The sequence below is a fragment of the Onychostoma macrolepis genome, chromosome 17 (genome assembly GCF_012432095.1).
Source record: "Onychostoma macrolepis isolate SWU-2019 chromosome 17, ASM1243209v1, whole genome shotgun sequence".
In the NCBI taxonomy this organism is placed as follows: domain Eukaryota; kingdom Metazoa; phylum Chordata; class Actinopteri; order Cypriniformes; family Cyprinidae; genus Onychostoma; species Onychostoma macrolepis.
Genome location: NC_081171.1, coordinates 3141395 through 3156266, shown reverse-complemented (window position 1 = coordinate 3156266; position 14872 = coordinate 3141395). Strand labels below are relative to the sequence as shown.

Below are 14872 nucleotides of genomic sequence, written 5' to 3'. Positions count from 1 at the left end.
GATAAGAAATGTTCCCTGCTAAAAATGAGGCGGAACTCAACACAGACCGACAGAAAAGATCCAGAGCACTATCAGCAAAGTTTGCCCTGACAAAAATATACAAGCATATTTCTATTTAAAGAAAAGAACAGACTCACTGGCATGAAAAAGACTTCAGGCTCCGTTATTCTGTACTAGCTGAAAGTACCCAACACGATCTTATCATCCAAATTAAAATTCATGACATACATCGTCTTGATAAATGAATAAATAAAAGAAACAGTGGATCGGGGCAGAAAGGGTCAGGCCTCTGTAACGGCAGAAAATTAAATGTCATTGTTCGCATCTTAAAAAAGGTTTAAAAAAAAAAAAGAAAAAAGAGAAATACTCTTGCCTTTGATTTCAAGGGATCCTGAAATACAAAAATGAATGATCTCTGGGGACTTTTATTGTCTCTGTGTAATTCTTCTCAATACAGTGATTCAATAAAATGAACAAAGACTCATAGCACACACTGTATAAATCTCTCTGAGGAGATACAACAACAATGAATTGCAGCTGCTGATAATGTCGTTTATTTCAATGTGTATGTCTACTTTAGTACCAGATTGCCTAAAGTTATTATGTACACAAGGATACAAACAAAAAACTATACTGAATGCAATTTGAATGCATGCACTTAATGCACACAATAAGCTGATATATATTATAAAGTGCATACAAATTATATACATACACACACTTTTGCACACTGAGGAAGGCTTTGAGCCAAAACGTTTGTCTCTTTTCCCCATCAGTGATGAATGTTAAATAAAACTAAAAAAGAAGACTCTTCTCGTGAGTGCGGATCATAATTTCCTATACTATACACACACCCATGCACACATATTCATCAAATAAAAAATATTATTTATTTGTTTTAAATAGTGCAGTCATGCACTTACTGCATATAAATAATAAATAAAATTCAACAAAAAACAATAATACAGATATAATATATTTACAAATATAAATACAGATATAATTGATATATTACTAAATAATTCTACACACACATATACATATATATTAATTTAAAAAAGTTATATATTTTATACAAATATCTTGTTTAATTTTAAGTACAGTTTAAAAGTTTAACTGCCACAAATTACATTTTTATATCATATATACATTTTTATATTTTGTGTATTTTATCAAGCAAACATCTCTTTTTAATAAATTAGCTTTCTGCAGGCTGTAAAAGAACCAAGCAATGACTGTTGTGAATACGGTGGAATCTATAACAAGTCTCATTTGCATAGAAAGGAGACATATTTATGCTAAAAATAATGAAAACATAATTTAAATACTCATGACACAGCTCTATACCGGTGCTGCAGTGGATAGCGAATAAGATGCATGTGCACTGAAACACGCATGCTAATGTGACGCAACCAGCGGCGTGATATTTCGGCTCAAGCTCGGGTTCACAGCCGTTTCCAGAAGAAAAAAAGCATTTGATTGGCACAAATATCTGCTTGTGTGGCAACACTTTCAGCCACACGACTGCAGGTTGTGTTCCCACTTCACACCAGTGCAGCTTCCTGTTATGAGAGCCCCCCTTTTTCCCACAAACAAAACCCCCTTCCCACAAACCCTCACTACATTACAGCAGCAGCATCAATCAAACGCCACACGACAAGCCCTGTTCATGTTCCGCCATCAACCACATCACAGCATCCTCCAGCAGGTACCTGACTGTCTGCAGCAACACTTCTGCTTATACGTGAGTGTAAAAAAAAGTCCTGACGGTTAGTGTTACCCTTTCATATTTTAATTATCAATAAAGTAGTATTTGATTATCGCGATATGAAAAACTCAGGGTAATTATTCAGCAAAGTTAGTACCAGTCTCACGCATACGCAACATGCAGGTTTCGTTTTGTGTGAAACTGTAGCTTTCTAAGCTAAGCTATCAAAAATACACGGAGTCAAGATTACTGCATCAGACCAGAACAGTCGTATTTATTTTCTGCGTCATAACCACACATCAACCAAAACTCGCCAACTCTTAAAGGGGACGTGTCAAATATGCATGCGTGTATATGTCGGTGATGTGTGAATTATGTATCAGTGATGTATTGGTTGCTTGTATCTGCCCGTACACAGGCCCCCCCAGAATTCACCAACACCGGCAACATCAGCTTGCTTAGAGCTCGAACTTGTCTCCCTGAACCAGAAGGTTGAACCTCTTTAGCAGTCTGAGATTTCTGAGAAATATGCATGTGTGTATATGTCGGTGATGTGTGAATTACGTATCAGTGATGTATTAGTTGCTTGTATCTGCCCCTACAAAACCATGACTAAAAACAGAGTGCTGAGAGTGAAATTATATGAAAGAATGTGTGAATGAATACTCTGAATGCTTAAGGGGGAACCGACTGACTTCAGAAAAGTTTCAATGGCATTTTCTTTTCCTCTGTGTAATGCCTAATAAAGTAGTGTTTATAAGCCCAGCTCTGCTTTGTTTACAGTGGTTACTGTGGAAACAGCTTTATTTCTGCTGTTCCATAGGCGCCACCTGCTGTCAGACAGTAGATTTACATTTTATTCAGTCCATCTGCTGTTTGTTCAGAATAATACAAAAATTGGACAATATTTTTGCTGTTAATCAGTAAAACAAGCTAATGTGCAATTGACCCTTGGCAAAAATCCACCCTCCTTAGTTACTGTTGCTATGTCCAACAAGCCATGCTACTCTCAGTCTACATGTTTTCATGCAGTAAAAAATAATGAATCATTTTGGTCACTATAATCATTATATGAAATTTTGGTAACCAGGGAACACTATTCACTATTAACTAGTTGCTTGTTAGCATGCATATTACTAGCCTATTGGCTGTTTATTAGTATGTATAAAGCGTATATTAATGCATGATCATATTCTAGATCCCTTAATACTAGCCCACTCTTAAACATAACTTATTTACTTACTATAAATAAACAGTAAATTTGAATTAGTTTATTGAGGGAAAACTCAATGTATTTTCTAATCTAAAGTGCTACCAAAATTTACAAGAGCACTTCTCTCATCTTGTATTAATGCAGCGTGGCTGGGATCGGGACCCGGGGTCTGTGCCCTTCTGCCAGCCTCATGATCTCCCGTGGAGCGCGGGACCCCGCTGCGCTCGGCTCCTTCCTGCTGACTGTGGCATTAGAGACTCAAGCAGCAGGCGATCTGCCGCTGATCGCCCCACCTCTGCCCCGCTCCAAATCACAGCAATGGATTATGACATGAAAAGAATTCAAGGAGCTTTCTGGATTTAGATTTTCCCCCAAACCCTCTAGCAACAGGTTTGGGAGCATAAAACAATAGAGCAGGAGAGAAAATGCACCTTCAAACATATTTAGAAAAGAGGCTTTGTAGCATTTAAAGTCAGCATGAAGTGAGTACTGAGTCTATTTAATTTCTTAACACATGACCCTGATTTAAGAAAAATAAAATACAACCTTTCTTCAAAATGCAATTTCTCACCTGTAAAATGACTTTTCTTTTCTTATGATATCAAAAATACTTGTATTTCATGATCCAATAAATCCAAAAAGTTTGGGTCTTTTCTGCTCACCAAGGCTGCATCTATTTGATCAAAACTACAGTAAAAATAGTAATATTGTGAAATATTATTACAATTTAAAATAGCATTTTTCTATGTGAATAATTGTAATATGCAATTTATTCCTGTGATGCAAAGCAGAATTTTCAGGCTTCAGTGCACATAATTGCAGCTTCCAAACTCTTGACAAATGTATTTTGTATTATGTGACAAAAATGGGCTGTGAATGTTTTCAAGTTTACTTCACAGGAAAATTTAGTACGCAAATTACAGCAGAAAATAATTCAACTGACAAAAGACTTGTTTTCACAGTAAATGCACTAATAATGGAAAGCGTCAGCGCTGGAAATAAACATTGAAAATATGCAACAATCACACTGTTTCACAATTATAATTGCAGCATTTACAAACTACATGTTAAAGCATGACAATAAGTCTTTTATGTCATGTCATGACCAAATAAACCTGGTTCTTTCCACTTGAATGGGTGCTGCTGACATAAAACTTCATCCACCTGGAAAAGCAAGTTCTCTAAATGTGAAGTGTTTCACTGCATGTTAAAACAGCCTCGCTGCATAGGCTACAGTAATTCAAAATGGCAAAAGGTCATGCTGTTTGAAACACTTAAAGTTTTTGTCATTTTTCAGTAAAGCTGCGGCTTTATCTCACATTTGGTGTTTTATTTTTTGTTCCATTTTAAAATACTTTCTTGTTTCCAAACCTACATAAGACATTCAACACATTTTTGGGTGTAAATACTGTGGCGCTTTCAAAAAGAACAGTGCTATTCAAAAGCAACAACAAAAGACGAATCAAAACAGATTTCCGTTTCTGACTCTTTATATAATAATGAATGTAGAGAATGTTAAAGCCCCGCGGTCGGCGGTGAACTGGGTCGTTGGGTGTGATAATTTCAGCGCAGCTTGTCTTAAGTACACACAGGTGAAATTTACCCACTGGCTAAACCTCAGTAATAAGAGGCGCAGGTGTGCTGACGGCCGTGGCTGACACTCGCTTTGGCAGCTCTCTGACAGCGCTGTGGCTCTATTCCAGACGCTCCGCTCAACAGCGCTCTATCACACCGCATCAGTACGGATTTCTATCCAGCACACTGCTGCTGCTGCTTCTATATCTGTGCACTGCATTGTTATAAAACAGTCCTGCTGCTGATTGGTCAACACATGCTAAAAAACACAATATAGCATGCAAAAGGAGCCCTAGTGCACTGCATACATAAAGACCAACTACTAACCAGAGTGTACAAGTCACGACCACAATGTCATGAGTTAAAGGAATAGTTCACCCAAAAATGAAGATATCTTAAAGTTTACTCATTCTCAGGCCATCCAAGATATAGACGAGTTTGTTTCTTTATCAGATTTGGAGAAATTCAGGATTCCATCACTTGCTTATCAATGGATCCTCTGCAGTGATTGGGTGCCATCAGAATGAGAGTCCAAACAGCTGATAAAAACATCCACAAGTAATCAACACCACTCCAGTTCATCAGTCAATGTCTTGTGAAGCCAAAAGCTGTGTGTTCATAAGAAACAAATCCATCATTAAGTCCGTAGTCCATAATATTGCATTCCTCCAGTGAAAAAGTCATCTCACCTGAACCAGGAGTGAAATATGCATAGATTAAGCACCATATACAATCTACACAATCTATAACTATTTTAAACAAATATATTTGTGGATTTTGATGAGAGAGACAACAGGAGATGGACTTTTTTTTTACTGGAGGAAGAGTTACAATGGATTATGGACTACTGTGGCCAGAAGCAACGGTTTGAAGTTAAAAACATCTTAATGATGGATTTTTTTCTCACGAACACGCAGCTTTTGGCTTTACAATACATTGATTGATGGACTGGAGTGGTGTGCATTACTTGTGGATTATTGTGATGTTTTTATCAGCTGTCTGGACTCTCATTCACTGCAGAGGATCCATTAGTGAGCAAGTGATGGAATGCTGAATTTCTCCAAATCTGTTCCCATGAAGAAACAAACTCACAGAAATGCAACTCAGAGCAGCACCAGTGTATCTGATGTTCACCACAAGGATCATACTAATCTTATAGAGACCATAAGCCATGCTGAACAATGTACCAGCAGACAGTCGCGGGCGAGTTCTAGGCGTCTGCATCTCTTGGCGGGCGTGTGGCAGCATGTGGTAGCGCTTGGCTTCATTCACCAGGTCCCTGCAGGCCTCTGAAGATTTGATCAGCTCTTCGTTGTCCACCACGTTCAGCAGGTAGCTGGGATGGATGAATGGAAGACGTACCACCGCCAACAGCTCAGACACATGCTGGATACAGGACAGAGGGAGAGGAAACAGAGGACAGAAAGAAAGAAAGGAGCAGGAAGAGAGAAAGAAAGAGAAAAATGTAAGTTAGATTTGTGCATTACACTCTCTTAATTGTGGTAAATTACCATTACGGATGGCCTCATGCCTTAATGCATTATTATTTTTTAAAATAAATCTGGATAATTAAGATTCAAAAATTCACAGAAAAATTTGTAATGATGCATTCGTGTTTACAAATTAGCTTCCTAGAAAAAAAAAAAACAGTCTTCCAACAGAGATCCAAGGGATTCTGTGTGAAGATGCCCATTACAAGCACAGAGGTGCCAGTAAATAATAAATAGATACTGATACACATTAATCGGAGACAAACAACCTAACGTCAAACACCACAAACATCAAAACAAGTCTGAATATCAGAGCTGGAAGTTAAACATGTTCTTTTTTCCATTTTCAGTTGATTTACATTCAACAAACACTGTCAGAAACTGAATAAGTTATACAAGTTTGTATAACATGTTTCATAGAGAACGGTAATTTAACAGACATACAGTAGTTGTTACCTGTAGCAGAAGAATCAACAGTTATTATGCCGCTTAAGAAACCACAACTAGATCCTAGTGAACTGGCAAATTACAGACCCATTTCAAATTATCCGTTCAAGTCTAAAACTTTAGAAAAAGTTGCGTCTGCTCAATTGTGCTCCTTCCTTCAAAAAAAAACAAAAAACAAAAAGATGATAACTTTGAAGAATTTCAGTCCGGTTTCAGGCCCCATCATAGCACATAAACTTTACTTGTTAAAAGTACAAATGACTTGCTTCTTGTATCAGACCAAAGCCACTTCTCATTGCTAGTTTTACTTGATCTTGCATTTTACTTGAGTGCTGCATTTGACACTATAGATAATGATATACTTAGAGATCAATTACAAAACTATATGGGTATCCAAGGGCAGGCTTTAAGACGATTTAGATCCTACCTGTCCGACTGTTATCACTTTTATTGAAATGGGGAATCATCTCAATTAACACCAGTAAAGTATGGAATGCCACAAGGATCTGTCTTAGGCCCGCTGTTATTTTCAATATACATGTTGACCCTTGGTAATATTATTAGAAAATACAGGATTAGTTTCCATTGTTTTGCTGATGAAACTCAACTATATAACAGAGTATGTTAAAAATGTAAAATATTGGATGACCAATAATTTTCTCCTATTAAATTTGGATAAGACAGAGATATTACTTATTGGACCAAAAAAACAGTACACAGAATTTCTCAGATTGTAATTTGCATCTAGACGGATGCACTGTTACTTCCTCTACAGATAAAAATTTGGGTGTTAAAGGTTGGGTGTTAACCCCTCAGAGGACCAATATGTAATCATTGCCGTTAATAGTGTTGACCGTTTGTTTGAATACATAACTGGACATAACTGGACATACTGTACATTTCTGCCGTACAGACATCAACTTGGCAGTCACCACTGATAAGCTTTTCCTAAATATAATGTAGAAACTTAAATTTTCTGTGAAGCTGTTTTGCAATGTTTTGTATCGTGAAAAGCACCATACAAATAAACATGAATTGAATTGAACATAGGCAGGCTAAAAGTCATGTTAAAATCATTTAAAAGTTAATTTAAAATTAAATGAAAATTAAAGAAAAATAAGGAGAAATGTAATTAAATAATTTGTTTAATTAAATTTATATAACATTTGAATAATGTTCAAATTATTAATTAAAATTAAATTCAATGAAAATGTATAATTAAAAATTATTAATATAAATGAAATACTATAAATTAATTATAAATGAAATCAATTCATTTAAATAAATTATTATGAATGAATAAAATGGAATGATAAATTAATGAATAAACAAACAAATAAATACACTTAAAATGAATGAATGAATGAATGAATGAATTAAAGAACAAACAAATTAATTAATTAAATGAAATAAAACAAAGATGCAAATAAATAATGTAGTGCAATGAATTCAAAGTAAAGCATTAGTAAACAGACATGTGTTCAGTTTGGACATGTAGCCATATCCATGCTGCCTGGTAGATCTGTTAAACCCACATAATGCATCTGGTCAACAATCACACCATGATCCCGAGTGTTGTCAGAGCTGGTCAGTTTTTATTTGTTTGATAACAGGCCGTGTGAACAGCTTGATGTTCAGGTGGTCCTTTCCAAACGCTGCTTTTTTGGGCTCGATCAACAGCGGGTTTCCATGGTGAACAATCCCAGCATGCCATCGCTCCTTGTCCACTATATCTCCAGCGGGATTGTCAACATAAAAAGACACGGACAACATCTGGTGTGGCTCACAGTCGCTTTCTCACGACGATTCATTTCAAAAGGACCATTCGTTTTGAACAAAACGCATCTGCATGCGAGAACGTGCAGTATTTCCAACCAGAAAGGAAGAAAGGTCAGAGATTTACTGGCGGCACTGGTGGCATTTTACTAAAGTCCCCAGTGAGACTGGAAAAATCTGCACCGTCACTTTCAGACAGTTTATCAATCTGGCATTTCAGGTAGGGACTCAAAACCAGTCGTTGCACGAGAACGGATAAAATAAATGAAAAATGGTATCTGAAAAAGGCGTTTCTAGCAATCTAGAGGCAGAATGGCTGCCGAAGAAATCCCTCAGGATTACAACCATTCCCTCCATTGCTCAGGCAATCAAGACTTATCGACTGAATGATCTAGGAATCCAAATGCAGCTCCGCTCACCACTTGCCTGAGCGTATCTGCAATAATGTCATGCCATGAGGGAGCCAGACTATGGCACGCTGAATACCAGATTAAGACAGCACAAACCGCAGCTTTACTGGGCCAAAAGATGAATCATCAGCCGGCTGAACGCTGAGTAAAAATATAAATGCAAGGTCAGAAAACATGGATGCTTTCAGTGCAAACATATCTGATCTACAGTATATGATGTGCACAAGTGATTCTGGATGGGATGAACTGCATGCATTAGCCTCTTTATCACTTCCCAACAATCACGGGAAGATACAATAGAATGAAGAGCGATTAGATGTGTGATTCACGCTTTACTTGTGACAGGAAATGCGGTTTTGTTGGGCAAAACTGTTGCATTGCTTCTAGACCAATCAAACCTCTGGAGATAGTGTACATGCAGATTGCATTTTGTTCAAAATAAAGGGTGTTCAATAGATGGATGGATTCATTCTGAAGTTTGGATGCTATTTTAGAGTTGGCAAGACAAAAAAAGAGCAGATATGAAACATCACACTCTGTCCGTATATATATTCACATGCATCACGAGGCATCTGTCAATCTGACACAGTGTTGTGGCACTTCACTGATGCGTCCTCACAGAACAGCTACATTTGAACGCATCAGAACAGACAGCAGCGTGTTTGATACTTATCAAATTGCTATTGATCTCTGACAAGTAAAAACTGCCAACAACTGTCAGCCACAGGTTTCCGATTCAATACTTTTGACAGATATTCCCATTTACAGGAGGAAACGACTTCACATCATCTCTTTCTTTCTCTCTAGCTGATGAAAAGACAAATCACAGCAAGACAAAAAAAAAAATCTGCTGTCTAAATTATAAAAATATCAGTCTGGAATGCTTGATTCTGGTTGATCAATTCGCTGCATTCTGCAGTCAAGTCTGTGAGGTTCATAGAATCAAAACGTTTTAAGTTTTAGGCACTTAGTAGCAATTTACACTACTGTTAGTTTTACAGGAAACAGCAGTGATCACAGGTACAGTAAACAAACTTACTTAGCTATTGTTTGCATAATTACTCAACTTTACAGCCATTCATTCTCAAGAGGAAAGTGTTAGCAGTTAAGATAACTATAAGATCAGTGTAAGGAGTTAGATAAGCATAGCCCAATTAAAAAATAAAAAATAAAATCTTAGACCACAATGCAATGTAAAAAAATAACATGAAATGTAATAAAACACAATGCAATAAAATGTAAACTAAATAATAAAATAAAATTATTATTTTTATTATTACTGTTCTCTATTAGTTCAAATATACTGTATATTCAAGACATACAATCTTTAAACGGCATGTAAAAGCACAACTAATTTGGGGATTGGGCATGCATCATGCATCAATGTTTCTGTCTCGTCCTGTCCAGACTTTACAGCATGATGAAAGTCAAAAGTCTGTTTCCACTAGACTCCATCAGGGCACAGACAAACAGAAAAGACAGAATCAAACCAAAAACAAACAACTGGCAAAAACCCACCACCTCCCCCTGAAAAGACGGCCTCCTGACATGACAATAATCGCTCTAATATTTCATTTCATGGCCAGACACGCTCGCTGTGCTCTTCACGTTTTCCTCCAGACATATAATAAACAGCCATCCCCAAGGCAGGCCGTAACATGCTGGAATCAAATTTGCGATGTTTATTTTGCTGCTTGTAAATATAAAATTTCTCTATCAGAGCTATAAATCACGAAGCCGAGCGGCTCTCTGAGCGAATCTGAGTACAGATGCTAATAGAAAGTGAAAATTCAGGGAGATTTCTTGCTTGTGTTTCTGTGCTTGAGGGCACAGCAGTTTTATAAAGAAACACAGAAAGAGAAGTGAGAGAGGGAGAGAGAGAGAGCTACATACACACAAAGACAGTCATGCATTAAAAATATATTAGATAACAGGAGGGGAGACAGAGAGCAGAATCCTGCGCGGGACGGCAGACTGACGCGCAGCCACTGTGAGCGCCGTTTGATGGATGGGGAGCGTCGGCGCGCTGAAAAGAAGACAGATTAAGCATGTCCAAGAAACACTTTTCTCTCTGTGGAATATACGGAGAGATGCGTATCCCGGCGCGGCACAACAGTCAGCGGCGCTGCAGCCGGACAGCGTCATCTCTAATGATGCCTGTGTGCTGAGATAAAGCAGGAGTCTGCGGCTCACAGTGAAAAATGACCTGGGAAAACAGCCTCCGTCGCAATACTCAGCAATTGCATTTCACGGTAAACCAGAGTCAGCACACAGGCCAGACCGGAGCGAGAGCTCCCGGATACATGCGACAAACGTTTAATAAAGCTGTGATCTGTCCTACTGCACAGAACACTCATCACATAGTGGAGAAAATAATAAACTGAATGATAAACGGATTGAAATGATGTTCTAAAATAAAAAAATAAATAAAAATAAATAAAATAAAAAATAATATAAAATAAAATAAAATAAAAAATACTGCCTGGTCTTGAAGAAAATATATTTCTCAAAGTATGTTAAACCCTTTTCTATAGAAATGCTTATAGAAAGAAAGTTATTAAATTATAAGCTTTTGTTTAAAGATTTGTTTGTAATGTATGTTTAAAGATGGTAATATTAATAATATACAAATAAATGAAACAAAATAAAACAAGTTTAAATAAAGCTAAAGAAAAATAAAAAATTAATTGAAATAAAAAAGATGAAGTGCCTGAGCTTATAGAAAAGATATTTTTAAATGATTATAGAAAAAAAATTATTGAAATTATGTTAAAATAAAAAAAAATAAAGCGAGCGTGACGGAAATATATTTCTAAACAACTGCTAAACTATTTTTTATAGAAATGCTTAAAGAAATAAATTGATGATTTATTTAAAAATACATTATATTTGAGCTTTTATAACTATTTCCTGTTATGACTTTTTGTAATGCTGACCATTGGATAAACCCTGAAGTGAATCAAGAGGCCACGGTTTTGCATGTAGTCCTTTTTCGTTTGCATATACGGTTTTTGGGGGCTTTGTGCTCAAATGGAATAACAGCACAAGAAAATTTTAATTTTTTTTTTTTTTTAAGAATTTCAGAGTTCAAAAGGTTCTTCAGTACCAGACTGACCCTATTCTCTTGGGCGAAAAATCAAGATTGCACCAAGTTTATGGGTCGCTACACAGCACCAAAGCAGGAAAAGATTCTTAAAGCACTTTAAAGAAAGCCATTTAAAAATGACCAAAATGGTGGAAATATTGGCAGGTTATACATATTTATACCCCTCCATCCCAAAAGGGCCAATTAAATCAAAACTTCTAACCGCTTGTCTTGACCTCCTGAGAATAGTGTCCAGTGCTGAACAATGACCCTTTCTCCAGTTTCAAGGGTCCATAAGCTCTTTCTTTATGACTGTTTAAAAGTGCATTGAATTGGATTTGTATTTTTGCTGTAAACCGTCTGGTGAACTTCCACAGTACAGTGAACGTTAATCCTTCAGTCCACACAAAAACACAACTCATTCTTTCTCACCTACAGTACAGCGCCGGTTTGTTTGAGTGAGGAAGTTGTGATTTCTAGTAGGATGTAGGCGTTCTGCTGCTAAAAAGAACTAAGAAAAGGAGAAAGAAATGTGTAATGAGGAATAAAAAAAAAAACTGCTCAGAGCTGCAAGCACAGGCTAAAATAACTCGCATTAAACTTGCATTAAATTTAATGAAGGTACTATTCAAACGCCCATGTATTATTTTAATTCAAGCATTATAATTAATCTACAAAAGCAGGCTTTGTCTTCTAGCTTTCATGACTTAATTTGTACGACATTATTACCGTGTTTGGATCTTAAACTATTCCCTGTTCCATGAATGCCATAGAAACGTTCCAAAAAATAAAATAAAATAAAATAAATAGATAAATAAAAAACATATGTCACCCCATAACGAAAGGAAAGGAATAAAGCATATTTTTAAGAAATATTTTTACAATTTTGACATGAAAATGCAGTACATTTATAACTCCTATAACCTGTTGTCATTCATGCATAAATAATTTCATGAATGCATAAAAATTCATAAATGACACAAATAAATAAGTGCATTAAAAAAGCAATGCTCAAAATATCAATGTATAAATAAGTAAACATAAGTAAATGCAGAAAATAGCAATGCATAAATGCATTAATAAATAAATGCATGAATAAATACATAAAATGATAGTTTACATATATATTGTTTAATTTTTTACCTCTTTAATAAAAATGTAGCAAATTGATTTCTATAATATCAGTTATTTTATGCATGCATGATAAATAAATGCGTAAATAAATAATTGCAAAAAAATAAATGCATAAATAAATGCACAACATATTAATGCATGAAACCATAAATAAATGCATAAATAAGTGAATATAAATGTGAATGTAATAAAAATAATACAATGATACAATTTTTCTCATAATGTCAATCAAAATAGCACACTGTAATATGCATTATTATTCAAATGCGCACTATGCATTTCAAAAGCTTTTCAATTGGTTTGCATACATAGTGGACATGAGAACAGCTTTCAACACGAGACACAAAGCATTCGGTGCAACGCTGGATTCAACCCCAGTAAAGCTGACAATCAGAATCAGAGGGTAGTCAACACAGCAGCAGAGTTCAGCAGCTCTCTGTGAGATGAAACGTCCCGCTGTGAGCCAATCTACTGAGACAACACCAGAGAACACCTGAGACCTGAGACCTGAGAGAGAGCATCATTAAAACGAATGACCCGACAGAGCTCGTGCTGACCTCACCCGAACACATAAACCACACAAAACCAGCCTGACATAAACAACACCTGTGTTTTTTCACCTGCTTAATGGTAAAGTAAGAGACATGGTTTGAGGAATCACTCATGTTAGGAGCACAAACACTGCAGGTTAATACTACAGACTCTCAATTTATCGAAAAAGAAAAGGATTTTACAGCTTCTTAATTTATTGTATATTACTCATTCACTTATATAGTTTTGACATTCTTTTCATGAAAATGTAGCACAGTTACTAATAAAATATCAATTACGTCAAAAATAAGTGCATAAATAAATGCATGCATCAATCAGACAATTAATCAATACATTCATTGAGACAACACTTTTTTTCAAAAGCACATGATTTGAGGAATAATTTTTTCGTAATTCATCATGTCTGAAGCACAAACACTGCAGATGTGTCCTAAGCTATAATACATTGACAATCTGTAATACCCCTAAATAAGTCTTTTAAGGTGGAATAATTTGTGCCTGGAGCACAAACACTGCAGATATTACAGATTCTCAATTCAATGAATATTTCAGATTCACTGCTTTCATCATATGGCCTAAATAATAAGATTTTCACCATTTTCACCATGAAACAGACGAAAAACCCCAGACTTCAGATTTTAACAAGACAACATGTGTAGATATTAAGGTGATTGGTATGATACCTCTTCATTTACTGCCACAAATTGATGGTGGTCAGGTAAGTACGATTTGAACCATGCCAGTGCACTTCCTCTAATGCCAACGTAATTTTCTAGTCTATTTAAAAGAATGTTGTGATCGCGGCGCTAAGATCCAGTAACACTAATAGAGAGATACAACGACGATCAGATGATAGAAGCAGGTCGTTTGTAACTCTAATGAGAGCAGTCTCAGTACTATGATATGGTCTAAAACCTGACTGGAAATCCTCACATATATCATTTTTCTCTAAGAAGGAACATAGTTGTGATGATACTACCTTTTCTAATATCTTTGACAGAAAAGGGAGATTCGCGAACAGTCATTAAGGTGTTCTTAACACTCATTAAGGTGTTTTCGTCATTTCACATGAGGAGATAACATGTGTTTTTAATAAATTGAGAATCTGTAATATCCTTATATAAAACAGCTTGTTAATGCCTAGAGTCTCTGATTTTTCACCTGATTAAATGGTAAAAATTATGTATCACTTTAGTACTGTACATGATTTGAGAAATACAACACAAACGCTGCAGGATAATATTACAGATTCGCAATTTATTGGAAACAAAACAAAACAAACATGCTGTCTGGATATTCGTTAGATCAGCCCTTTCAGGCTGATTTAATTCCAGTGTGTTTCAAACTGATGCTGAATTATGTGAACCTGCTAACCGATGTTAATCACGGCATAGAAAGAATACAAGTCACTCATAAAAGAGTAATTAGCTTTGGGAAACAGAAGCCAATATTCATGAAAAAAACATAATTGTTTAGATGGCG

General features: G+C 36.0%; 1 protein-coding gene across 1 annotated transcript in view; it reads right to left on the bottom strand.

The window, feature by feature from the left end:
• LOC131523453 (kelch-like protein 29) overlaps nucleotides 1-14872 on the bottom strand; it is a 143231-nt gene that overhangs the window by 53998 nt on the left and 74361 nt on the right. The window contains exon 9 of the mRNA XM_058749847.1: nucleotides 5684-5882. Coding sequence (XP_058605830.1) covers nucleotides 5684-5882 — 199 coding nt within the window. The remainder of the gene's footprint in view (nucleotides 1-5683; nucleotides 5883-14872) is intronic.